The 26,179-nt window shown below is 41.6% G+C and overlaps 4 protein-coding genes across 4 annotated transcripts; 1 reads left to right on the top strand and 3 right to left on the bottom strand.

Annotated features, from left to right (window-relative positions):
- Positions 1-891: 891 nt before the first annotated feature.
- Positions 892-1,596, bottom strand: TrAtP1_005231 (uncharacterized protein; the record flags this gene model as incomplete). Its single annotated transcript, XM_014088963.2, has 1 exon — positions 892-1,596. One exon carries the CDS (start codon positions 1,594-1,596, stop codon positions 892-894), a length of 705 nt encoding a protein of 234 aa, XP_013944438.2.
- Positions 1,597-3,043: 1,447 nt separating this feature from the next.
- TrAtP1_005230 (uncharacterized protein) lies at positions 3,044-4,950 on the bottom strand. The gene is made up of 5 exons (XM_014089476.2): positions 4,664-4,950; positions 4,521-4,606; positions 4,081-4,459; positions 3,496-4,033; positions 3,044-3,446 (listed from the first exon to the last, which is right to left on the bottom strand). The coding sequence occupies exons 1-5, from the start codon at positions 4,893-4,895 to the stop codon at positions 3,104-3,106; spliced, it is 1,578 nt and encodes a 525-aa protein (XP_013944951.2). The 5' UTR covers positions 4,896-4,950; the 3' UTR covers positions 3,044-3,103.
- Positions 4,951-5,511: 561 nt separating this feature from the next.
- TrAtP1_005229 (NRPS) lies at positions 5,512-15,719 on the top strand (the record flags this gene model as incomplete). Its single annotated transcript, XM_066112631.1, has 2 exons — positions 5,512-12,591; positions 12,966-15,719. The coding sequence occupies 2 exons, from the start codon at positions 5,512-5,514 to the stop codon at positions 15,717-15,719; spliced, it is 9,834 nt and encodes a 3,277-aa protein (XP_065968716.1).
- On the bottom strand, positions 13,519-18,446 carry TrAtP1_005228 (uncharacterized protein). The gene is made up of 4 exons (XM_014089478.2): positions 18,110-18,446; positions 16,806-18,035; positions 16,440-16,725; positions 13,519-16,391 (listed from the first exon to the last, which is right to left on the bottom strand). Exons 1-4 carry the CDS (start codon positions 18,298-18,300, stop codon positions 15,939-15,941), a joined length of 2,160 nt encoding a protein of 719 aa, XP_013944953.2. The 5' UTR covers positions 18,301-18,446; the 3' UTR covers positions 13,519-15,938.
- Between the last annotated feature and the right edge of the window lie 7,733 nt (positions 18,447-26,179).

The raw sequence follows: 26,179 nt of genomic DNA, 5'->3' as shown, positions 1-26,179 counted from the left end.
ACGGACCTCGGCCTTGTTACATTCATGCGCGTTTGAAAGTCTGTTGACAACAGCATGCCTAGCAGACGTCGAGATGCTCCGACTCCGCGACGGAATACTTTACTTCGGAATGAATGACCAATGATTTTTGCTTCTTATGTAGTTGATAGTCGGACTGTTCCTTGCTCAAGTTTCCCCTACAAACAATATACAGTGGTCAACGCTACACCACCAAGTCTGTCGTATTTTTTTCAGGGCGGGGCGTCCACTATGTACCAGGTGATGAAAATGAACAATGGAATGACTCATTGAGCAACGCTACCTATACCAGATTTCGGTACAGAATTTACGAGTAGAAGTAAACACTTTAGATATCTCCATGAAAAGGGCTAGTTAATACACCCCTTACTACCCTAATGCTACTTTACTCTTGATCTAAACAATAACAACTTTGGAAGCCCCGGACTTGAAACCAAGTCTTTATGTAACTTGCGTGTTGCCCAATTGGTTGAACACCAATGGATCCTCTGCTTGTCTGGGTGTATTATCTGATTCGATAGAAGTGCGAGCCTGTGAAGTAGCTGAAACATTAAGATTCGTTGTCATAACACTTTTCTTATTGCAACACAAGACATCAAATAGCCTTGGGGCTAGTCAGGGCATGCAGACATGGATTTTTGTAATCAATACTTTGTATCGGAATGTGCAGTCTTGGATATATAGAACAGATACTTTGTATAGCCCAACTTGAACACCGATGTAACAATATTTAGTTGGATCTTGCATCGTGTTCATTTCTGACTTTCCAGTCTACTATCGTAGTTAAGAACAGCGCCTAATAACACTTGGGCGCCATTGCCGCTTGACTTATGGTTAGTCGCTTTAGTATAATAATGATATAGACATCAGAACTTACCAGTCCCGTTCGCTGGTGAATTCCGCCGGTGCATGGCTGATGCCATCTCTACTCGGTACGAAAATCATCGAAGTCGGCACCGCCATTGCTGTTAATGCACTGTCGTGGCCGGCAAAGCTCACCATCTCCATGAGCTGGCCCGCTCCGATAGCATCGCCTGCCGCGTCTTGGGTGCATTTGATGGCAGCAGGATCAAGATCGACCGCGGGGCTGTGCCAAGTGCGCTCAATCTGAAAGTCAAGCCCGCTATTCTCAGCTTTAAGTAAGTTTGCCATGGCATCGATCGCAGACTCAAATTTCTCCAGGGTTGCCTCTGACAGGTGGCGAATGTCCATTGTAAAGCTGGCCCAGCCAGGTACTGTATTCAATGATGGGCGTTCCAGATTGAGTACTCCCACTGTTGCGACTGCGGAGGTGATAAGGGCTTGCCTGTCGAGGAATGAAATAAATTTTGCTGTCGCAACCAAGGCATCTGCGCGCTCCTGCATCGGAGTTGCTCCGGCATGGTCACGACGGCCCAAGACTTGAACTCGATACCACCGAATGCCCTGGATCTTTGTCACAATGCCGATTCTCCTTTGTGAATCTTGTAGCTTTCGATTTTGCTCTATGTGAAGCTCAAAATGGGCTGAGAGCGGATTTTCTTTGTGGCTAGCCTTCGTCTCCCCCAGATAACCAATAGACGAGAGCGATTCCTTCATGGTTGTTGTATTTGAAGTATCTGGCATGGCATGAGCAATCTCTAGCGGTATATGAGAAGCCCAAACTGCGGAACCAGTGCAACCTGGAGTAAATCGTACCCCTTCCCTTTTATCCAAATTAGCCAGGTGCATAAAATTTAGAGATGGAAATTAGACTCACTCATTTGTCCAATTGATGACAGCTACTGGAGCATACGTCTGAATATCGTTCTCATTCATTGTTCTCAAGACCTCCAATCCAGCCAACACTCCAAGTATACCGTCAAACCGGCCACCTTTTGCAGCGTTAGAGTTACTGATACTTCGTGGCAAAGACAGAACTGACCAGCAGGTTGTGTGTCGAGATGACTCCCCATTCCGATCGGCGGTATGGTATTGTTTCGTCCTGGTCGAATGGCAAATATATTGCCCATCTCATCAGTTCGTACCTGGCAGCCCAGCAATCTAGCCTCAGTGCAAAGATAGTCCCGAACAAGCTTATCATCCACGCTCAATGATAGCCTGTTCATGCCCTGCTTCAATGACAATAACCCAAAACAGGAAGTCTTGTGTATTTCCTCCCAGAGTCGTCTTTGGTTGATTTGATACAAGGCACCCTGTGTGGCTGTGTGTGACTGCCAATCATGAGATTGTATACCTTCTATTTGGCGATTCGTTACACTTTCGTTAGACTCTTTCTTGCAGTTGTTGGTCAAGGGAACTCGGTTCCTCTGGCCGTCCTCTTGGCCAAGTTGGAGATCCAAGCAGGGGTCCTGCAAAAACTGTTGCCGCAGTTGATTGAACATTTTCACGTCAGCCACCGAAAGCACACCAGATGTATCGCCGTTCGCAATCTGCTCCAGGCATGGCTCGTGGGCGGAAACTTTGTACATGTTTGGGTCTTGAGGTGTTTGGGTTTATTGCTAAAATAAAATAAGATCAATGTGAAGATGTATCGCTGAAGCATGATAAAGGAAATAAGTTGTTCTTATAGTGATACGAACGATTTGAGTATGGGCAATTGCTAGAGTGGCTGGCATTCCTTTTCCAGAGCCCTACTCCGAGCTCCGAAAGCGTTCGTGCAATGTAGGCAAACCCGCAGCTGTGAACGGACACCCACCGGACTACCACCAGGATATCCAATATAGACGACAAGATCATAGGATCCTTGAGGGTTATAGGTTGATACCATCGACGCAAGCTGCTGGAATTCCCACGAGTTCCGGGTAGGGCGATTTTGGAGACATGCAATCCATCTGCTCCTCACAGCAAATCGCCAAGTAAACTTTCCAGACGTGTATGCGCTTCAACATACTCTCTTACTCTTTCAGCTCCGCATTTAGAATGGCAGATTGTTATTTCCAGGTTTTGGCGAGGCTCCTAGCTGTTGCGCAGAATTAGTCACTTCTAACAACAGAGAGAACATGCTTTATCCGACAATCCCCAATTTAATTAAGCGCTTGCTACGAGCAGATACTAGAATACAGTTATAAAAGCCACTGGACGCAACTATACCAGGCCATCCCCTTTATAATATGCGGGTACCTCTCAAAGCATGACAAGCTGCCGTATGTAGACCTCCAAATTCCGCTGTGTGGTAGAACCGGGGCAGGGAGTTTAGCCGTTCAATTCCAGATTTCGCTGGGGGAACAGGGTACCTCTCCGTCACGTAATTCCCTGAAAATAGGCCAACCTCGAATCCTAGTGGTCCATCCCCAACTGTTGACCTTTGGCAGGCGTCTACAAGCTCTGGTAGCGGCAAATAGACCAGCCCGTCAGCGCCAAGATTGGCACAGACTTCTTCATCGGTGCGCTTGTGAGCGACCAGCTTCTCTTCGTCCGCGAGGTCAATTCCGTAGATGTGTTTAAATCTAAGATAGTTGGCTAATGAGTCTCACAATGGGAGAGATTTTAGCATACCTAATGGCTGGTGAAAGGCTGGCCAAGTAAACCTTGCGAGCCCCCGCCTTTCTTGCCATGGCCACGATTTCTCGGGACGTAGTGCCTCGGACAATGCTATCGTCTATGATAAGCACGTTCCTGCCCTGAAATTCGGCATTGACGGTGCTCAATTTGCGCCGCACTCCTCGAAGTCGCTGCTCTTGATTGGGCATGATGAAAGTCCTGCAAGAGTGTTGATTGCGAACGAAACCGAGGCTGACAGGTTTGCCAAGAGCTCTTGCCGACTCTAGAGCACCAATATAGCCACCGTCTGGCACGGGGATGATGCAGTCAATTGTCTTGACAACCGGTCCCAGCTTGTTCTTCACAGCTCGAGCCAGTGCCTCGCCCATTTGCCTGCGGCTATCGTAGACACTAACGCCATCAATTACGCTGTCGGCCCGGGCCAGGTAAACATATTCAAAGATGTCGGGAGCGTATGACCGAGGAGCGACTACTTGATGAAAATTCGGTTGATGGCTGCCTCGCCATGAAGACGGAATTAGAACCATTTGCCCTGAGAGTGTCAGCTATTGGCCGCAAGGGGCATACTCTGGTACTAACCAGGTTTGATGTCTTGGAAATTCTCAAATCCGAGCTTTTGCAAGACAACACTCTCACTTGCGATCGCGAAGTCTGAACCAGAGGACCCCGGTCCGCGCTCGCCAAAAACAAGCGGCTTGATCCCGTAAGGATCTCGAAAAGCGACTACCCCGAACGAAGGGATCATGCAGATGCACGCAAAAGATCCCTGGCAGCGCTTATACACCTCTAAAACTGCTGAAATTATTTGATTCGGAGAGGCTTTGGATTCATGTCCGACCCGTAGAGCTGAGGTGAGCACCAAATACATTAACTCTGTGTCGCCAACGTTGTCTCGTGGTTCAAGCCCGTCTCTGCAAAGCTCTGCTTTCAACTGCTGAGGGTTGGTCAAGTGCCCATTCTGCTTTGGTTAGCGAGCATCCAGTTGTGTCGCCCATGAGGTTGCAGCGCAAAGTACATACGTGACTGAGACTGGTCCTGTGGTAGCCATCCAAAATGATGGGCTGGATTTGTGAATCCGCGTGGTTGTCATTCGTTGGATAGCGCACTGTATCTACTATTAGGCCTGAATACGGTCATAATCACTACCAACGGTTTTACTGACCGTGCCCAATGCCTTCGCTGCCACGTAGATTGTTGATGGAGCGCGATTCACTCTGAAGGAAGTCCATCACGAGGCCCCTTCCTTTAGCGACTCCAAAATGATCTACGGCACCCTGAACAACGAATCCACATGCATCTTGACCTCGATGCTGAAGTAAAATGGACCCTTCGACCAACTCGCCGGCCACATCTTTCTTTGGGTCCGCGTAACTGAGACCGATGACACCACACATTGCTATAAACTTGATGCCGACAAAAGTCAAGAGGTGGGAAAATAATGATGTTACATAAGCTACGGAGGCCATTAATATCTATCTACCTCTCTCTCATATATAAGTATATTTATATATCTCTATTTGAACCATATGTGAGGGGAGGCTAGGTGAAATTTGGTTTGCGCCCTTGTGCGCTCCGGCTGCATGCACGAGCTCCGAGGCGCATCGGACCACTCCGCATTAATTAATTGGTTACCAGCGCCGGGCTCCGGCATGGGTACATGTATCTGGAAGCAGGTCGGACTACTGCTAATGTTGCTCCGATGCGGTTATTACACCTCTGCAATTCCTCACTGCCGCCTCAGTCCGTGTACAGCACATGTAAACATCTACGTCTCGGACAATACTGCAGTCACAGAAATCATCAAATAATGGCCCAACAGTGGTTTTTTGAGCCGAACTCCGATGCTATCTGGCTCTTTAACTTGCAGCGTCGCACCTGTGTACAAAGCTTTAAACTGCCGCTATACTCCTGAGCGAACTCAACAATCACACAATCAAATCATCATCCACCTCGAAGAGATTTCTCCGTACATTTCCAATTGAGTGTACTCTCAGTTACGTCTTTGCCAAAATGCACCTCGCCGAAGAGCAGCTGTTGTTGGTGCAATTCAGCCCACTAGCACTTGAGCGATTCTCGGAAACCTCGACCACTCCTGCCACGGAAACGGAGCGCATCATTCATAGCCTCGTCGCAGATGTCATTGGTATTGAAGAGTCTGCATTTGGTGTTGAGGATGACATATTCCGGCTTGGCGCTAACTCCATCACTGCGATGAGCCTTGCCTCTATTGCGAGGACAAAAGGCCTCCGTATAACAGTGCCGCAGATTCTGCAGAATCCCACAGTCCAACAGATGGCCAGTTTGATCCAAAACTCCTCGCAGGGTAAAATCAGCCTTCACGGGCAACCGACGGGGCCACTCAGCCTCTCGCCCAAACCGGGATGCACCCAAGCTTTGCGGCAGCTTGTATCAAGGAAATGCCACATCGACGAGTCATTGGTTGAAGCCGCGTATCCGTGCACGTCTCTTCAAGCGAGTCTTTTCTTACGGTCATTACAAGATGCAGGCTCGTACATGATCCGATACGAGTGGGCCATTCCTGGGCATCTGGACCTCCACAAATTTAGAGAAGCGTGGGACCTTGTCTTTCATAAAAACGACATACTCCGAACACGATTCGTCGAAGATGATGATTCGACCATATGGCAAGCTGTCATTCGTGAGAAGCTCCAATGGCGAATTATAACAAACGAAAGTCAGATTAAGGACAATTTTGGCACGGGCTTTGGCAAACCGTTACTACGCCTTGGGCTGTTCCAAGGCCACGGCACTGAACAAACGTCAAGGTTTATTTTTGAGGCCCATCACTCAATTATGGATGCCTGGAGCTGCGACTTGGTACTCGACGCATTTTCAAAGGCTTACAACATCCAGTCAGCTTCCAACCAACTGCCAAATAGTCCTCAATTTGGCTCTTTTGTTAATTATATTCAAAGCATTGATAAAAAAGAGTCTGAATGTTTCTGGAAGGAACAGTATAGTGATTTCAGAGGGCATAGGCTTCCGCTCCCGTCATCCGCATTGGCGGGACCGAGAGACTCTCTAAAGGCCCGGATGCTCTACAAGTCTTCAGAAACTTCGCAATTCACAGTCTCAGAATACCTGAGAGGAGCATGGGCGATTGTTATTTCGTCCTTCTCGGAAGAGGCTGACATTGTTCTTGGTATTGTTGAAAGCGGCCGAGACATCTCTCTATCTGGTATTGAGAATCTTGTAGGACCAACAATTGCGACTCTGCCCGTGCGGATCCAGGTTCTTCCCACAGAGCAAATCATCGACTTCATGCAGAAACTACGCCACCAGCGCGCGCAAATGGTGCATCATCAGCACTTTGGGTTACAAAACATAGCCTCCGTATCCGTTGAAGCAGGTAGAGGCTGTGAGTTCCAAAACCTGCTTGTCATTCAGGCGCCGGTACAGCGGAGAAAGAATGCAGTGCTGCGCGTCGAGGACGCGGCGATTGGTGTGGCAATGACAGAATACCCCATTGTTTTGGAGTGTTTCCCCGAGGAGGGCGCCGTAAGCTTTGTTCTTGATTACGACGCTTCGGTGATGGCAACTACAGACGCTCAAAAGCTGCTGGCGGGAATCAGGACGGCTTTCCAGCAACTACGCGAAGGATCAACCGAGCGCATATTGGGAGACCTGACACCTACCATATCTACCAACAAGCCGAAGCTCGAGCTATGGAATTCGAATTTACCCCGAAATATTAAGGAGAAAATCCATCACCTGATCTCCGATCAAGCGCGAAATGAACCCTTGGCTCCAGCCATTATGTCCTGGGACGGGGAGATGAATTTCCGTCAGCTTGACCATATTTCCACTCAATTGGGGGAATACCTTAATTGTCTGGGATATGGGGCTAAATCTATCATTCCTGTCTCCTTCGAAAAGTCGATGTGGTATATCATCGCTGTTCTAGGGACGCTGAAGGCTGGCGCCGCGTTTCTACCCTTGGACCCATCCCAGCCTATTGGACGTCTGCATGAGATAGTCGGCCAAGTACAAGCCGACGTTTGTTTGGTCTCTAAAGAAACCGGCTCGCTCTTCCCAGCCCCGCAGTTTAAAACTATCCCGGTTTCTCAGGATGGCTGGCCGCGCAATGCCAACGATGGCCTTTACTTGTCGAAGGCAGATATTACAGGCGATCCAGAAGTTCCAAGGGATCCATCCAACCTGGCGTACATAATCTTTACCTCTGGAAGTACGGGAAAGCCGAAAGGCGTAATGATTGAACACGACTCGTTCTGCTCTGGAGCTTGTGTGCGAGCAGAGCTGATACATCGGAACAAAGACTCGCGAGTCTTTAGCTTCTCGTCATACAGCTTTGATACGAGTATTGAAGACGTACTGACGACTTTGATCGTTGGTGGTTGTGTCTGTATTCCTTCTGAGTATGAGTCCAAAAATGAATTGGCCGAAGCCATCCGGCGTTATCGTGCCAATACTCTCGATACGACACCATCGGCAGTTGCTGCAATATCTCCAGAGGATACGCCAGGACTCACAACAATAATCCTAGGAGGGGAGGCAATGACTGCCGATAATGTGGCCAAATGGGCATCTCGAGTGACTCTGATCAACACCTACGGGCCAAGCGAATGTTCTATCGTCAGTACAGTGGCTCCCCCGGCAGCGGTGGATACGGATCCATCAAACATTGGCCGCGGCGTCGGCTGTATTACTTGGATTGTGGATGAGAATGACCATGAAAGACTCATGCCTATTGGCGAAGTAGGAGAGCTCCTCATAGAGGGGCCAATTGTTGGGCGCGGCTACCACGGGGACGCAAGCCACGAAGCCTTCCTTTGCAATACGAAATGGCGTTCGACCTTCAATTTGAAACCGAGCTGGAGGTTTTATAAGACTGGCGACCTCGCCCGATATGCAACTGACGGATCTATTGTGTTTGTGGGAAGGAAAGACAGCCAATGCAAAATCCGGGGCCAGCGCGTCGAAGTTGCCGAGATTGAATATAGGTTGCGAGATGGCGTTGCGCACGAGCAGGTAGCAGTCGAGTGCATTCCCATTCCAGGACTGGGGCCTACGATTGTCGGGTTTCTAGGAGATAAAGCAAAGGATGAAAGCAGTGACGCTGTACTTCACACGGCAGGTTCACTACCCCCAGCGTTGAGCAGCATCCAGTCTCATCTTTTGACTCATCTACCTACATATATGGTTCCCTCATTTTACGTTGAGGTTGGACATCTCCCCATGCAAATATCTGGAAAGCTTGGTCGCGGAGCGCTAAGGAGCATTTTCATGAAGCTTTACAAAACGCAATGTAGCACTCGCAATGCAGTAGCTGCAGCAGAAAGTGCGAAACAGCCTCAGCATTTCATTGGGATAGCCCTTCAAACTCTCTGGGCCCGGCAATTGGGCATCAGGGCGACCAGCATAGGTCTCCATGATACATTCTTCGCCCTTGGTGGGAACTCTCTCAAAGCCATGCAACTTGTCACCCAATGCAGGAAAGCCAGCCTTTCTTTAACGGTAGAGGATATTTTCAAGGGTCCAAGCCTTGAAAAAATGACTGCCTCAGTTCTCTCCCGTACCAGTGCTACTACGATGCCCGTCTCTGATGGTCAAAATAACGCAGAACTCTCACGACTCCGTGACACTCTTCCCACGGTCGACAACGCGACCATTCAAGAAGTTTGCGCGGCCTGTGGGATAACAGCCAACCTCATACAATATGTATATCCGTGCTCGCCGTTGCAAGAATTATTCATGCGGGGAAGCCTGCATCAGCCAGGGTCATACATCGCCACTCATATCTTTAAGATTGTTGATGACGCAGATCCACACAAGTTGGTTGAGGCATGGTCTACAATAGCCAAGGATAGTTGCATCCTCCGAACAAGATTGGTACAGACTGAGTCTGCAGGTCTAGTGCAGGTCGTTCTTCACGAGACATTGGTATGGAAAAAAGCAGCAACACTTGACGAATGCCGCCGCAACTCTGAGCCCATGGCTATACAATCTGGCTCTCCTCTGTCCCAGCTGTACTTGGTGGAGGGTGAAGAGTCCTACTTGGCCTGGACTGCACATCATGCCATCTATGATGCTTGGATGCTGGATCAACTAACTGAAGCTCTTCGGGCGGCCTATACTGGCACCTGGGTCCGCCCAAAAGCTGAGTATCGCGATTACATCCGCTACATCAAGACATTGGATTCTGACGCGACTCGCCAATTTTGGAAGACTCAGCTGGCATCACCGTCTTCCGCTGGTCGTTTCGTCAAACAAGACCAACGACGCCATACTCTACGAATGGAACGCTCACTCGAACAGACTGTCCAAGTTACATTTCCCAATACGTCCAACCTTGCATTCTCAACATATATTCGCGCGGCCTGGGCATTGACGGTCTCGGAGTATGGAGAATCCGAAGACGTGATATTTGGGATAGTTTTGGCCGGACGCGCAATACAACTCGCAGATGTGGACACAATCATGGCCCCAACAATTGCCACTGCGCCCTTGAGAATTCAGCTTGACAGGAAATCTACGATCACTAATTTTCTTCAGCTTGTGCAGAACCAAAGTGCCTCAGTCATGCCGCACGAGCAGTTTGGTGTTCAAAACATCAAAGAGTTAAACCAAGACTGTTGGGAAGCTTGTGATTTTGAGTCGCTATTAGACATACATCCCATGGTTGATCATGTGCAGCCCAACACAATCATTGAACTTGAAAGCTCTCGAAATGACTCTCAATCATTTCACACTCACCCTCTAGTGCTGACATGCCGTCCGAATCAAAAGAGTCTCGACTTGGAATGCGTTTTTGACGAGAGTATGGTTGATCAAACGCAAGCTTTGCAAATGGTGCATCACTTTGCCCATATGCTGCGACAGCTCGTCCATATAGACGGGCTTCAGTCTTTGACTCAATTAGGCACTGAAGGTACATTGGCAGACCTGGAGCGTATTTCTCCTTTCGACAAAGCACTGCTTCATCAGTGGAATTCCACCGAATACTGCGCTGTCCAAAATTTCGTCCATGAGAAGGTGCGAGCACAGGTGATGTTGGACGCCAAGCGTCCGGCAATCGAGGCCTGGGATGGAAATTTCACGTACGGGGAGCTTGATATTGTATCATCAAGATTGGCTGTTTACCTGCAAGACATTGGAGTCGGTGACAAGCCCATCATACCACTCTGCTTCAGTAAATCGGCATGGGCCGTTGTTGCGATGCTTGCAGTCCTCAAAATCGGAGGTGCTTACGCCGCTCTCGATCCATCACACCCTTCAGAGAGGCTTAGAATGATGGTTAACCATACAAAAGCGACACTTGTGCTGGCAGGAAAAGAGCACGCGGCAATGTTTGACGGCCAGGTCGAGCATGTCGTGGTTCTGCATGATTTGCTCTTGGCAGAACTCCCTCAACCTCCGATCAAGTTGGAGCTCAAGGCGCCTCTCGACCCTCAGGACGCAGCGCTGATTGTATTTACTTCTGGCTCTACCGGTGTTCCCAAAGGAGTCGTTCTACAACATGACGCGTTCTGCACACTCGCCGACGGAATGGCTGCAGAAATGAACTTTAGCGCAGATAGTCGAGTCCTACAGTTCGCCGCATATGCATTCGACGTCAGTAGCAGCGAAATATTTTTGACACTGATTCATGGTGGATGCTGTTGCATTCCTTCCGACGCAGACCGTCTGAGTAATCTCGCCGGTGTCATCGCAGACTTCAGGATCAACTGGCTCTATCTTACGCCAACAGTTGCGAACCTTGTCTTGCCTGAAGATGTCGAGAACGTCAAAACTCTTGTTCTTGGGGGCGAGGCTGCCAGGCAGGAGCTTATTGACAAGTTTGCTAATCGTACTTGCCTGATTAACAGTTACGGGCCTGCCGAAGGTACTATCTGGCCATCAATGGCCAAGTTCAGCGCAAGCTCATCACCCTCAGATATTGGGTCCGGAACACGGTGCCACATGTGGCTGGTGGACCCAAATAATCATGACCAGCTTGTCCCGATTGGCGTACCGGGTGAGATACTGCTGGAGGGCCCCATGGTTGCCCGCGGGTATCTCTTTGATGAAGCCAAGACGAAGGCAGTTTTTATTGACCCGCCAAATTGGGCTACGCCCCGACGAGATGGACTCCGACGCAGGTTTTACAAGGTTGGAGATATGGCTCGACAGAAAGCTGACGGGACTCTGAGCTTCTTGGGCCGAAAAGACACGCAAGTCAAGCTACGAGGTCAACGGATAGAGCTCGGCGAGATTGAATTCCGCATTGCCAAAAACTCTCAAACCATCAAGGCTGCCGCGGTCGAGGTTGCTAATCTGAACAGGCAATCGCAAGTCCTGGTAGCTTTCGTCAGTTTCTCAGGCAATGTGGACATATGCTATGAGAACAATATTGGCGCGGTGACAACACCAATACGCAATGACCTACTAGCTTTGCAAGAGAGCCTATCAAAGCATCTGCCGCCATATATGATACCCTCGTTCTACATCCCACTCGAGCAATTACCAAAGACATTATCCCAAAAACTAGATAGGCGCGCTCTCAGGACTTTGTTCGAGAACATTCCGCGATCGAACCTGAAAGAGTATTCGCTTTCACTTCATTCGACAAGAAAAGCATCTTCGCCTCTAGAACGACAGGTCCAGTCACTTTGGGCTAGGATACTGAATATTAAGCCCCAAGATATTGGTATGCATGATAGTCCTGTAAGACTGGGTGCCAACTCCTTGACGGCAATCCAAGCTTCCACACTGGCCAGAAAAGAGGGCTTGAACATGCCGGTGACCGCAATCCTTCGTGCAAAGAGCTTAGCTGAAATATGCGATGCTACTTCGCCGATTAGACATCTGGAAGAACAGCCATTGGAAGCATTTGGCCTCCTCAAAAAAGGAGACAAGTCAGACTTCAAAATACTCATGGCCGAGATTGAAGACCAATGCAATGTCGATCAGGCCCAAATCGAGGATGCATACCCCTGCACACCTCTCCAGGAAGGAATGATTTTGCACTCGGAGAACCGGCCAGGCTCCTACGTTGCACAGCGAATATTCCGACTTGACCCAGCAATTGACGTTGCAAGGTTCAGAAGCGCTTGGTGCAATGTTGCAAAGGTTTGTGACATTCTCCGGACTCGTATAGTCTCATCGGAGGCGTGGGGCCTAGTGCAGACGGTATTGGACGAGACAATTGTTTGGGCCGAAACACAAGATCTCCAAACTTACCTTCATAAGGATAAAACTTGGCTTTTGACTTTGGAGCTCCGCTTATGCGATTTTGTATTGCCGAAGGGTGTGATAATGCGGTTCGCCAATTCATTTGGACAACCCATCACGCTGCGTACGATGGCTGGACGATAAATCTCCTCTTGCGCCTGGTAGACCAACAATACCACGAGGGCTCCATCCCATCGCCGCCTCAATTTGCCGTGTTTATACAAAGCATTCTTTCCGCTAAACAATCTGAGTCAACTACATTTTGGGCACAGCTGCTGAACGGTTTTGTATCTCCAGGTTCCAAGTTGGTTAAACCCTCAGTTGACAAAAGCCCGCTGTCGAAGACTGTGAAGCACTCTATTCAAGACTTCGGTATAGGTCGTTGTCCAGTCACTGGGCCTTCGTTGATTCGAGCTGCCTGGGGTCTTCTGCTTGGAAGCTATTACGACTCACGAGACGTTACGTTTGGAACCGTCACCAACGGTCGCAGCACGGCAGTCCCTGGAATTATGGACTTGTGTGGCCCTACAATGTCCATCATCCCAACGAGGGTTAAAATTGATGATGAAATGAACCTACATTCCTTCCTTGTCAGGATTCAGAACCAAGGCCTTGAGGCAATACCGTTTGCGCAGTATGGCATGCAGTATATTCAAAGGATCGATCCCAGCACACGAGCTGCATGCCAATTCGAGACTCTGCTCGACATTGACATTCAGAACGACAAAGACGTTCCAGATCTCTTCGGCTCCGAAGAACGCCCAGGGACTGTGGAGGCTTTCCACACTTATGCCATTGTCTTGGGCGCCAGAATCACCAGTGACAGGCTCGAGTTTGAAATGGAATTCGATTCTCGCCGGATCTCGGAAAGTCACATACACGGCATCCTGAGGCATCTGGAACGGATAATCCAACAGCTAAAAAATAGCTCAGACATGTCAAGTGTTGGTGCTCTGAGGGCAACTCTGGAAGGCGAAAAGGGAATCTCGGACACGAACTTGACAAAGAGTGTCGCTTCCCTCCCACCCCAGCAGGAAGTGGCTCTAAGTAGCCTGGGTGAAACTACGACGGGACGTCAAGGCCCCTTAGAAACCAAGTTACATGCACTCATTTCCATGGTATTACAGGTAGATCCAGCCGAAATTGGAATACACGATCATTTTATAGCAATGGGGGGCGATTCAATAAGCGCCATGCACCTTGCCTCTTTGGCACGTCGCAGCGATATTCCCTTGACGGCGTCTGATGTGTTTCGCCACCCAACGATATACGGCATGGCTCAGCATTGCTCAAAGTCAATGACAGACTCAATAGTTGAAACTGCGCAGAGCCAAACCCCGACAGCACGATCACAGGATGACGCAATTCGAAGACACGTCTCAACAAGTTTACAGATACCTATGAGTGACGTCCAAGATATCGTTCCAGCAACGGATTTTCAAGCCTGGGCCGTCGCAGGCGACCTAATGAAAAGCCGAGGATGGAGTAACTACGTCATAATAACCTTTTCTTCTCCTCTCGATAAAGAAAGACTCCTCACGGCGTTCAAGACTGTGATTGAACGCAATGCGATTCTGCGAACCGCATTTGTAGCGTTCGGTTCACAAATTCTCCAAGTTGTGCGAAGAAAGCCGTATCTAAAGCATGAGCACCTGCGCCGGAATACCAGTTTCCAACAAGAGATCCATGCTTGGGTCGACTCCATGATTGCCAATGGTCAAGATTCAGCCATCAGCGAGGGCAGTGTACGCATGATAACCACTGGTCCTACCAGCGAGAGCGTCTGCGCGCTTGCAATGACCCTTTCTCACGCACAATCTGACGCAACGTCTTTATCACACATCGGGTCTGACCTATCTGACGCCTTTGACGGTCGTGTACTGCCGACTCGTCCAAGCTTTTCCATCTTTGCAGCAAGGGCAACCAGCATAGAGCAGCAAAAAGAAGCCGAATGTTTTTGGCGAACAGAGCTTCATCGCGCACGCATGACGAAGGTAACGCAACTCTCACCTCCTAGTCATTCATATCAATATCCTGTCGCCAAGACTTATACACGAACAATCCCGACTCCAGAACGCCGAAAGCATACTTTTGCAACTGCGTTGAAAGCAGCCTGGGCTCTTACACTGGCCAAGCATACCAAGCAGAGCGATATCGTGTTTGGCCATCTAGTGTCTGGTAGAACGCTTCCCATCTCGGGAGTGGAGGACATGGTTGGGCCGTGTCTTAACATCGTTCCTGTGAGAATACGGATTCCCCCTAGAGTGACAACTGAGAGTCTCCTAGACGCAATCCAAGACCGCTATCTTGCCTCGATGCCTCACGAAACGCTCGGTTTTAATCGTATTGTGGAAGCTTGCACAGCGTGGCCGCGGTCCACACGATACAGCTCGATCTTGCAGCATCAGAATATTGCCGACGTTCCCTCATTAGAATTTAATAATGGGAAGACACAGGCTGATGTGGACCTTCGATGCCCTTCACATGATTCTACGGATATATGGGTTATCTCTATTCCCAAGGGCAATACGATTGAAGTCACTCTTAGTTGCAACGATAACCTTGTCCCGCCATATGAAGCTCAGACTCTCCTTGGAAGTCTTATTCAGGCAATAGCCATGTTTATGTCCGATGATGCTTGCACGGTAGTGGCCCAAGATGAAATTGAATGGGAACGTGATGGAACGCGCAGATTGCCTCGAGAGGGTGATAAATTGCAGATGGTCGACGGCGGTGGAGTCAGTTTGGGTGGACAGAAGCACAGCTTACTACACAAGGTGCGAGAAATTTGGCAAAACGCCTTATTCACTAGCCCTGAAGAGGTCGATTATATCTCTCCAACAACACCATATTACAAAGTACGCGGCGGCCATGCAGCTACAGTGTTATTGCTAGCACAGTACAAAGCTCAAATTGCCCCACACATCACAATGGAAGAGGTCATCGACCATCCAACTCTGGAAGACCACGTGCAACTCCTTCTTGCAAAGCAAAACACAAAAAGAGTTGGGTCGAGGAATAGCTAAATGGGCTGAGTTGACGCGATTTACGACGAATTGGTCCTGTTAAGAGTCAACTTGCTGTCTCACCGCCATCAGTCTTAAATACGCCAGGGGTTGTCCTGCAGCGGAATGCGTAAGGTGTTCTTTTCACGTTTTATCACTTTATAGATACAAAAGTTTTTATAGTAAGCTACCTATATACAAAGCTTTATTTTTGTCCTGAAGCTTACTGTCTCATCAGCATCAGTAGTAGTAATCGTCAAGGTCTCCGAAAAAGTTTGTAGGAGGTTTTAGCATCTCCAGCCACGGTTCTCCCTGGAAGTCAACAGTATCCAACCATGCTGCCCACTGCACATCTTGAGTGATAGTTTCCGGGTTTTGAACCCCAGCAGGCTCTGCCGGTAACGCATCGTACATGTCCACCGTTGGACTGTCCGGCAGTGAACGTGTCAAAGGCATCTCGTGATTGAGGATCTGGTCCAGAGCTTTTGAGAAGATCAACTGAGCCTGTTTGCAGAGCTCATAATTGCCCTTTCCCGACTCAGTTAGCCAGTCGCAGCAAGATATGAGAACGCTGATGTCCTGAATAATGGTCGACCTGTTCGAAGCGACGGATGGCTGTGGTTTTGGCAGGCTAGCTAGTCGAAACAATTCCAGAATCAAGACACTCGCGCATGGCATCGCGTAAAATACTATCTGCAGCGGGTCAGTTCTTACCAGCGATGAAAGCTGAGAGCTACTTACCGTCCATTCCAAATCGATTCTATGGGAGCCTATGAGATCTCTCTTCTTCATTACTGAGAGCACGAGCCCTAGGGTCTCGTGGGAAATTTGAATCAATGCATGACGATAGCCACTGCTTTGATTCACTAGCATCTTGTATAGAAGAAATCTGCTATACAGATACTCAAGCTTTAGGCTCAGAAGCATTATAATCGTCGAAGGCGCCATGCGGCCCCATAGGGATGGTTCATACTGCATGAAGTGAGGCATAGTCTCCCAGATCGACGACGCCCGAGTTAAAATTTCCCTGAATAAACATGTCAGTCAGTCAGTCAGTCAGTCATTCAAAAAAAAAAAGAGGAGATTTGTCGTTGGTTAATTGCTTACTGGGCTTCATGAACGAGATCTTGAGTTATGGTACCCAGTGACAACTCAAGAACTTCTTCACGGATCGAGCTTAGCCAAACAATCGCTCGCTGGCGAGACGCTGGATATACAGTCATGTCTTTATTCCAACCATTGCCATCAAGCCGCGATATTTGTAGCTCTAACAGTTCGGCAGACCCGATAATGGCCGAGTCTGAGAGGTCAAGGGGCAATTCTATGGTACAATAGTTCCTATTCAAGCGTGGCGGTCGACCGACAAACGTCGCCAGGGACTTGTCTAGCTCATGAGATAGGGCAATGGCTCGTTTTCGAAGCTCGACCAAGTATGTTGGGGTATTCATGTCTTCTTGAAAGCCTTTGTGGTAATTGAGGGCGAATATGGCGGATGATAAATTTCCCATTAGACGCCAGGCCTGACAAGAGTCATCACCAAAACACCAGGTGGAGAGTGTCGTGGCCAGGACGGCAAGCCATACAGATAGGTCGTTCGTTTGGCCCACGCGGTTGCACAGAGCCTCGCATCGTAGACAGGCGTCAAAGGCATCGATGGACGTTGCCTTACGGTCGCCAAACCGCTGGCGACCCGAGAAGCTGGTGCTGAGATTTTTGGCCGATGCAAGAACCATCCCTATGAGCGCGAAATATATCCCAACAGTTTCCCACCGGATAGCACAAAGCTCTTTTTCAAGAGCACCGTCTGCGGCTGTCGTGGGCATGTTGAGTGGTCGAGCAGTATGGTCAAAAATATCTCGAGAAGTAGCCTGGAGGCGATTCAGTAATCGACTAGCATGAAGGTTCTGCAAATTGCTCTGGATCGCGCGCCAAGCCGCCTTGGCTAGAGGACCACCAACTGGGCTGTCTCCGAGATCTGTATACCAGTTGTGGACTAATTCTTCGAGATCTGGGTGAGAATAGTGGTCAAGGAGCAGTTGCAGTAAGTTCTCACCCTCCCTTACGAGAGAAGAATTCGCGTGGAATGGTTGCTGCAGATGAGAAACTCCAGTGCGAGTTAGTGACGTATATTGACGCGACGATGTCGTTTGATCAGCCTCTGTTGGTGACAAACCAGAAGCTTGCATGGTAACCAAGCCAGTAGCCAGATCAAACGCAGCAGGAATTGACGAGGCCGAAGAAGACGGCAGGGATGAGGATGAACTCGACGACAATACTGTCAAGCTTGATACCTCTGTCAAGGCCTCGAGCGGCCGCTGGGTAACATCAGCTGGAGCCCTAGAGAGGCCCGACTAACGTGTAAGTTCTCGATCGCGGGAAATTCGAGGCAATCAAAAACTAACATGACTTACAAAGCTGCCACTACGCGCGACTCGCTGCGCTGGCGTCGAGCCATTGGCGCAGGGTGATAGAAGCATTGCTCGGTGAGCCGGCGTCTGGCGCAGCGAGCACATCGAGGTCGACCGTGATCACAGCGCAGCTTTGATTTGCGGCAAGGCTCACACGACGACAGCTGCCCATTCCGACGGACAGTATGAGACATCTTGGCACGAAGCTTGGCGTGTCGCAGCGTTCACCTGTGGAGAGAATGTCCAAGATTGGACGCTTATTATTATTATACCAACAGAACGCTCCCCGGTTCACTGTTGGTGTTAGCTCGAATCGCAATCAGCGTGGCGACGGCCTGAGAGGCCTAGCTTCCCCGCCCGCGCACTCCTCACGGCAAACAAACATTTGTCGACTGCTGCACAATCCTAAGGCAGCCTCAAAGGGCAACATCTCCGCTCCTGTGGCAATATATCCGCTCCTTCGACAAAACCACCACCCCTCCGCTTGTTTGTCTCCTATCTTTGCGGCTTGGGGGCCAGACCATGTGAAAAGACCGGCCGGGTCGTTAATCAAACTGCTAGCGTGTCTCAAACTCGAGATTCTAAGGTCCTAAGGCAGTAAAAGCGTTTTGGACTATCATGTTGGGCGGACGAAGCCAAGAGTGCCTGGCTTGTGGTTCAACGTCACCACGAACGGCGTATCGATATGCAATAACATGCGTAGCATCAGATTGCTGAAGTGAGCTGTTGCTCCTACCAAGCCAAAGAACTATATCACATGGTTCAAAGGGGCTACCATTGTCTACAATTTGACGAAGCCCATTGTTATCCTGTATGAGCAGGTCTTGAATGGAACTTCTGTTCATCCCACATATCGGAGATGTGCATATCAAAAGTCCCTGGAAACGCTCATTTTTTTTCTTGCTTGCAGACTGCTTTTCCCCTGCAAGTTGTACTTGTATGTTGTTGGTCACTGCCTAGGACATAAAAATAGCTGGTTCGGCCCAGCCCTGATCAAGTTAGGGTGATTCCCTGCAGCGTTGTAAAGATGGCATTCTATGTTGGTGGCCTTGCACAATATGGAACGTAGCCATCAGCTCAACGCAGATATCTTGGCCCTTGATTGTTTCTTCTCTGGAACCGGACCTTCATCGATGATTTGATTACATTAGTTGTCGGAGGAGTATACGGCCCCATCTTCTCAGCTGCTCACTATTCCAATGGCTAGACTTGTGACGGGTTACATGTGCTATGGCTGTTTTCAATGGTCTCTAGTCCCGCATATACCCGGCGGGTTGACTAGATGACTAAGGCCGTAATCAAGGCCCCCGCCTCTCCTGCTGGAGAGGCGGGAACGAAACTCGTATCTTTGTACAAACCGTATCCTACTATCTTAGCTTTAAAATTATATAATAAAATAATTACATAAGCAATAAGCCCATATTTTATATATCATATATATATAGTATTAAAGTATTTTATTTTAAAAAAAGTAATATTATAATTTTTATATTTATTTAATTATTAATTTTTTAAATATATATCTTTTACTTTTTTCTTAAATTTTACACTATAAATCTTTAATTTCTTAACTAAAATTTATATATAAAAAAAATATTTTTAACTTTTAACTTTAATTACTTTATAATTATTAATAATATTTATTAAAAAAAGCTTATATAATAATTATATAATAATTTATTATATATAAAAAATATTTTTTAAAAATAATATTATATAATTAAGCTTATATAAGCTTAATAAATTTTTAAAATATAATTTTTTATTAATAATAGCTTATATAATAATTTTCTTTATATATATTATAAATTTTATTATATATTTAAATTTTAATAAAATTTAATAAAAAGTTTTGATAATAAATAATAATATTATAAAATAAGATTTATATATTTATAAATTAAAGAAAATTTAAAAAAAATTAAAAAAAACTATTAATAAATATAAAAATTAAAAATTAAAAATATAAATTAAATTATTTATATAAAAAAGATTATATAATAACTTTTATATTATATAATATATTAATAAATAGCTTAAAAAGTAAAAAAAGGTAATTTTACTATAAAAATCTATAGGGTAAAAGGACTAGAAAAGTCTATACTATTTAATTAAAAATATTATTTAAAAATCTATTACTTAATAAAAATATATAAATCTTTTAAAATTAATTAATTAAGTATAATTAAAAGCTAGATTTATTTTTAAAAACTTATTATTTATTATAGTTATTTAATTATATATTTTTAAAGTGAAAAAAGTAGGATACGGTTTGTACAAAGATATGTGACAAACCGTACACTAGATAGTTAGTATAGGGTAGATTCCCAAGAGACAAACCTAGTAGATAATTCTAGGTTTATGTTAGTAAAGCGGTTAGGAAACCTAATAAGTAATATAGGTAATAGTAAATAATATCACTAGATAATAAAAGTGTAAAGCATATTGTAATCTTAATTTTATATTAATAACTAGTTATTTAAGTTATTTAAATAAGCATAAAAAAGTAAACTTATATATTTAGTTTATTTATATATAATTATAGTTATAGTAGTAATTACTATAGTAATTACTGGGATAGTATTAGTAAGTGTAAAAGTAATTACTTATAATATAATAATTGCTTTTTTCTAGTTAGTTATTTAGAATATAATATATCCTTTCTAAGGCCTACTAATATAACTAAGTGTTATTAGGGTATAATATAATACTCCCTTTCTATTAGTCTTACTCTTAAGGCCTATAACTAGGTTATTCCGTTCCTATTAGTGCATCTCCCTTTTTTCTTTTTTAAATTCTTATTAATGCAATATCTAATCTTCTTTCTTCAGCTTCCCTTTTAACCCTTTATTATTATTATTTAGCAGATTTAGTTACTATTAAGGGTTTTAATATTATGCCTTATTCTTATTATTTTCTAGGGGGTTTATAAAAATTAAATAGTAAAGTATTACTTTTTAAAGTATAGTAAATATATAAGAGCTAGTTGCTTATGTAATAGTTAAGGAGTAGCTTTTAATTCTTGTAAGTTCTTGTTTTTATTATAATAAAATCTTATGCTAATTTATAGTATCTTATATTATTTTAAAGTTTTATTATTTAAATTTAGCTAAGGAGTTAGCTGAACTTTTATTATTATAATATTATAAAGCTTTTTATAAGGCTTAGGCTAAAATAGATAAGGCTTTAGATTATCTAAAGTAATTGTATTATTAGAAATAGCAGCTTTGTACTAAGGGTAAGGAAATGATGTAGTATAGCTTAAGCTTATTAGATAAGCTTAAGGATATTAAGCAGCAGGAGTTAAAGGTTCTTTTTGTTATATAGAATTACTAGGGGGGTGGATTTTTTTAATTCTAATTTCTTGCTTAACCCTTCTTTATTATTTCCAGAGACTAGAGAAACTTTATTATTAGCGTATAAGAATTAAAGTTTTCTTTAGGTTCCTATAAGTTTTTTATTTCTAGGTATTCCTTTTACTTAACTAGGTACTTTGTGTTATTTGTTTCTGGGTTTTAGTATATAGCAAGTATTTTTTTAATTTTATATTCTTTTTTTAATATCTTAAACTATTATTTTATTTATAATAGGTTTACTTATTTTTTTATCCACTAGTGCTTTTTTAAGTAGTAATATATAAAAGATAGCTATTTTTAATCTTATATTATTAAGTAAGTTTAGCTTATAGTTAACTTTACTAATTTTCTTTAGAATTTTAAATAGTTTAAGTTTCTTAAAATCTAGTTTATTACTTGGCCTATTTATTTTAATGTTTAGCAGTTTTTTATTATGTAAATATTATAGTAAATAAACTATATCTCCCTCCTAAAGGGTTAGTCCCTTAATCCTTATATAATTTATATATTTTTTTATATATTACCTAAAGAATTTAAGTTAAGTTTTAAGTTCTTCTTGTAATTAGATTATATCTTTTGTAAGAATTTATATGTTATTTATATTAGGGCTATTATATAATAGTTTATATACTTCTAGTGTAAACCTATAGTTAGTGTAAAATAGTATAACTCCTATAGTTTTTATAGTAGAGCTATTATATTATATTTAAGCAATTAGTAGTATTTTAACCTAGTTGTTATTATAACCTAATAACACTTAGTTGCACCAGCAGGCCCTAGAAAGGATATATTATGTTCTAAATAACTAACTAAAAGGAAGTAATTACTGCACTATAAGTAATTACTCCTGCGCTTACTAACACTATCCTAGTAATTACTATAGTAATTACTATTATAACTATAATTATATATAATTAGACTGGATATATAAGTTTACTTTTCTATGCTTATTTAGATAACTTAGATAGCTAGTTGTTAATATAGAATTAAGATTGTAATATGCTTTACACTTTACTATCTGGTAATATTATTTATTATTACTTATATTATCTATTAGGTTTCTTAACTGCTTTACTAATATAAACCTAGAATTATTTACTAGGTTTATCCCTTGGGAATTTACCTTATATTAACTATTTAGTATATAGTTTATTATATGTTAATAACTCTTGTTTAAATAGTTACTAGACTTTATAGGTAATATAAAATAAAGAATGTGAATACTAACTTTTAATATCCTAGAATATAATATTAATTATAAGAGCTAAGCTTTAAGTAATTACTAGTTAAATAGTATTATTAAATTTAAAAATATATTAGTAGGGATAGTTTATAATTAGTAAAATGTTTTAATAGAAGCTCTTGAATAAAAATATAAATAATATAAGTAATAAGAATAAAGCGCTAGAACTTATATAGAAAATATAGAATATATAATCTAAGACTTATATATATAATAGTAAGCGGATTAATAAACTATTAATAACCTATAATAATAACTTAGTAACTTACTAGGGGTAGCTCCTTAAGTGGCACCTGTTATAGCACTTATAGTAGCATTAGCTATTCCTGTAGATAATAAACTAGAATTAGGAAAAGTCCTGAAAATTAAATAACTAAAGAAGTTTAATAGAGATACTATTAAATTCTGCTAGTTCCTTAATAAACTATAAACTTACTTTAAGTATTATTACCTAAAGATGTTTTTAGTAAATAATTTAGAAAAATAAATTTAATATATAGGAACTTACACTAAGGATATAGCAGCTGATTAGTTTAAAATACTTTTTAAAGATAAGAAAAATAATCTAGCTTAGTAAAGTAAACTTATAAAGGAAGTCTTTAAAGGATATAAAAACCTTAAAGAATAATTAAAAAGATTCTTTAGAATTACTAATAAAGCTTAAGAGGTAGAAAAGAAACTTAAAAGCCTTAAGTAAAAGGGATTATATTATAAATATACTTTAACCTTTATTTAGCTACTTAGTAAAGTTAACTAGACTAAGGAATTAAAAAAGGAAATATATTACTATAGCCTAAAGTTAAAAGTTAAAGATAAAATTTATAAAACTAATTAATAAAAAACTATATTTATTATATTTACCTAAGAAGCTATTATAATTAATAACTAATAATAAGAATAAAAGTAGGAATAAAAGGATAAGAAAAATAGCTAGACTACTAGATATTAACCTTAGGCTAACTAAGGAAAAAAATAAGAAAATTATATTACTAAAGATAATAGAACTTAACTAGGAAGAATAAATATTAACACCTTAAACTATAGGAAGTTTAATAGAACTTATAACACTTGCGGTAAGAAAGGCTATAAGGAAGTAGACTGCTGATCTAAGATAACCTATGGATTTTATAGTAAGAAGGGCTATAATAAAAGCTATTGCTATATTAAGAAAAATAGGAAGAAACCTAAGACTACTAAGGATAAGATTTAGATAAATACTATTATAGAAGTATTATATGCTTACCTAAGCTAGATAGTGTGTTATAATAACTTATGTCTTATATATAAAAGTAGTAAGGATGGATTAGGGTATTACCTAAGGAAACTATAAGCTAAGAAAACTTATAAGATAGTAAGAATTAATACTTTTAATTTTTATAACTAAGTCCTAAGTAAAAAGAAAGACTTAGACTGGGATAAGGACTGTAAGTATTATAAAGCTTATAAACTATAATATAAATATAATACTAAAACTCTTAAGCTTTATAATATTTATAATTATAATATTTATGGTTCTTAAAACCTAGATTATAAATGCTATAGATACCTAGATTATAGATTTATAAAAGAATTCTAATATACCTGTAAAGGTAAATAGTAATAGAATATAAAAGCTATATGTGAACTTTTTAAAGAAGAAGATAAACTTGCTAAAAATTACTTTAAAATATAAGTAAAAAAGGAGTGCTAAGTAATATTATATAAAATCTCTAATACACTTAACATATTTAAAATACTTATAAATAAATACACTTACTAATATAAACTTTATAAATCCTAGGACCTTAACTATAACTATAATAAATATAGCACCTGTGGCTTATAAGACTTATAATATAATTATAGTAAAGTCTTAAATACCTTAGTTAAGGAATATTACTAATAGAAAGAATAATAATAATACTTAGTGGAATACCCTCTAGTATAAAAAAACCTTATTAACTATAATTTATTATATATTATCCTACTAAAATCCTATTACCTATTAGATAATAGATATATAGAAAACCTAAGATTTAATAAGTATTATGGAAATAATAATTAAATGTTATATAATACCTTTTACTATAGAATATATGCTTTTAATAAACTTAAAGATTAGTATAAAATATAAAATTACTATTTATAGAATTTAGAATGCTAGAAGAACTATTTCCTTAACTATAATATATGGGATTACCTAAAACATTAGCAAGAAAAGAACTAGTATTATTAGACTACCTAAAGGCTAGTATAAAAAAGCTATAACTTTAAAATGTATACTTATAGTGGAAAATAAAATAAAGCCTTAATTAAAAGGTACTACTATATAATTTAAAATTAAATCTAAGATATAAGATATAAGTGGTGTATAAAATATTAAAATATTATATGGGACTAAACCTATTTGAATAATATTTAAATTAACTTAATTAAATATAATAATAGAAAACTATTAGTTAAAGGGTATATTAATTAATAACTAGTTATAATTTATATAAATAGTAATATAAATTATAATTTTATTACCCTTAATTTAGTAGCTAAACTCTAGCTACTAAGTACTACTAAGAAAATACTATTTTATATTTTAAGTATTATATACCTAAAATATAAGATAGTTATTAAATATAAGATTAATTAACTTCTTTTAATAATTATTAAATACCTTAAGGATATTAAGTGTAATATTATAAGCCTTAATACCTGTGATATTATACTAGGATACTTATAGTTAAAATAAAGTAACTTATTAATTAACTAGAAAATAAAATAAATACTTTAGGAATAAGATGTTACTTAGGAGCTGTGACTAAGCTATAGAGAGGGCAAGGAAGGTAAAGATGCGCCTTTAGACTAAAAAATAAAATCTCCTGTGTAATAAAATAAAGGAAATATAAAGAAAAGAATAAAACCTAAGAAAAAGGTTTAATTTAGCATAGAAAAATTGCTAATATTACTATAGTATAATTATAAAAGAGTTAAAGGAGAATAAGTATATATTAACTAAGTTATTATATAAGTTAAAATAGAATTATAAGCTTTAGATAAAGTATTATTAAAAGTAAAAGAAAAAAAGAAAAATAAAAAACTAGAAGATATTCTTTAAAAGATACCCTAATAATACTAAAGGAAATATAAGAAACTGTTTAGCTTAATATTAAAAATAGTATAGCTACTTTACTTATAATAGGATTACTATATAAATCTTATAAATGGAAAAATAATAAAGTTTTTTTTAATTTATAATCTTAGTAAAGTAAAACTTAAAATACTTTAGGAATAAATATAAGAATAGCTAGAAAAAGAATATATTAAACTATTTATCTTATAAGCTAAATACCTTATTATATTTATACTAAAGAAAAATAAGAAACTTAAACTAGTTATTAATTATTAATAGCTAAATAAGATTACTATTAAAGATTAAACCTTATTACTATTAATTATAGAAATTTAAGATTGCTTAACTAGTGTAAATTAGTTTACTGCCTT

The sequence above is a fragment of the Trichoderma atroviride genome, chromosome 3 (genome assembly GCF_020647795.1).
Source record: "Trichoderma atroviride chromosome 3, complete sequence".
NCBI classification, from domain to species: domain Eukaryota; kingdom Fungi; phylum Ascomycota; class Sordariomycetes; order Hypocreales; family Hypocreaceae; genus Trichoderma; species Trichoderma atroviride.
This window is presented reverse-complemented; position numbering and strand designations above follow the sequence as displayed.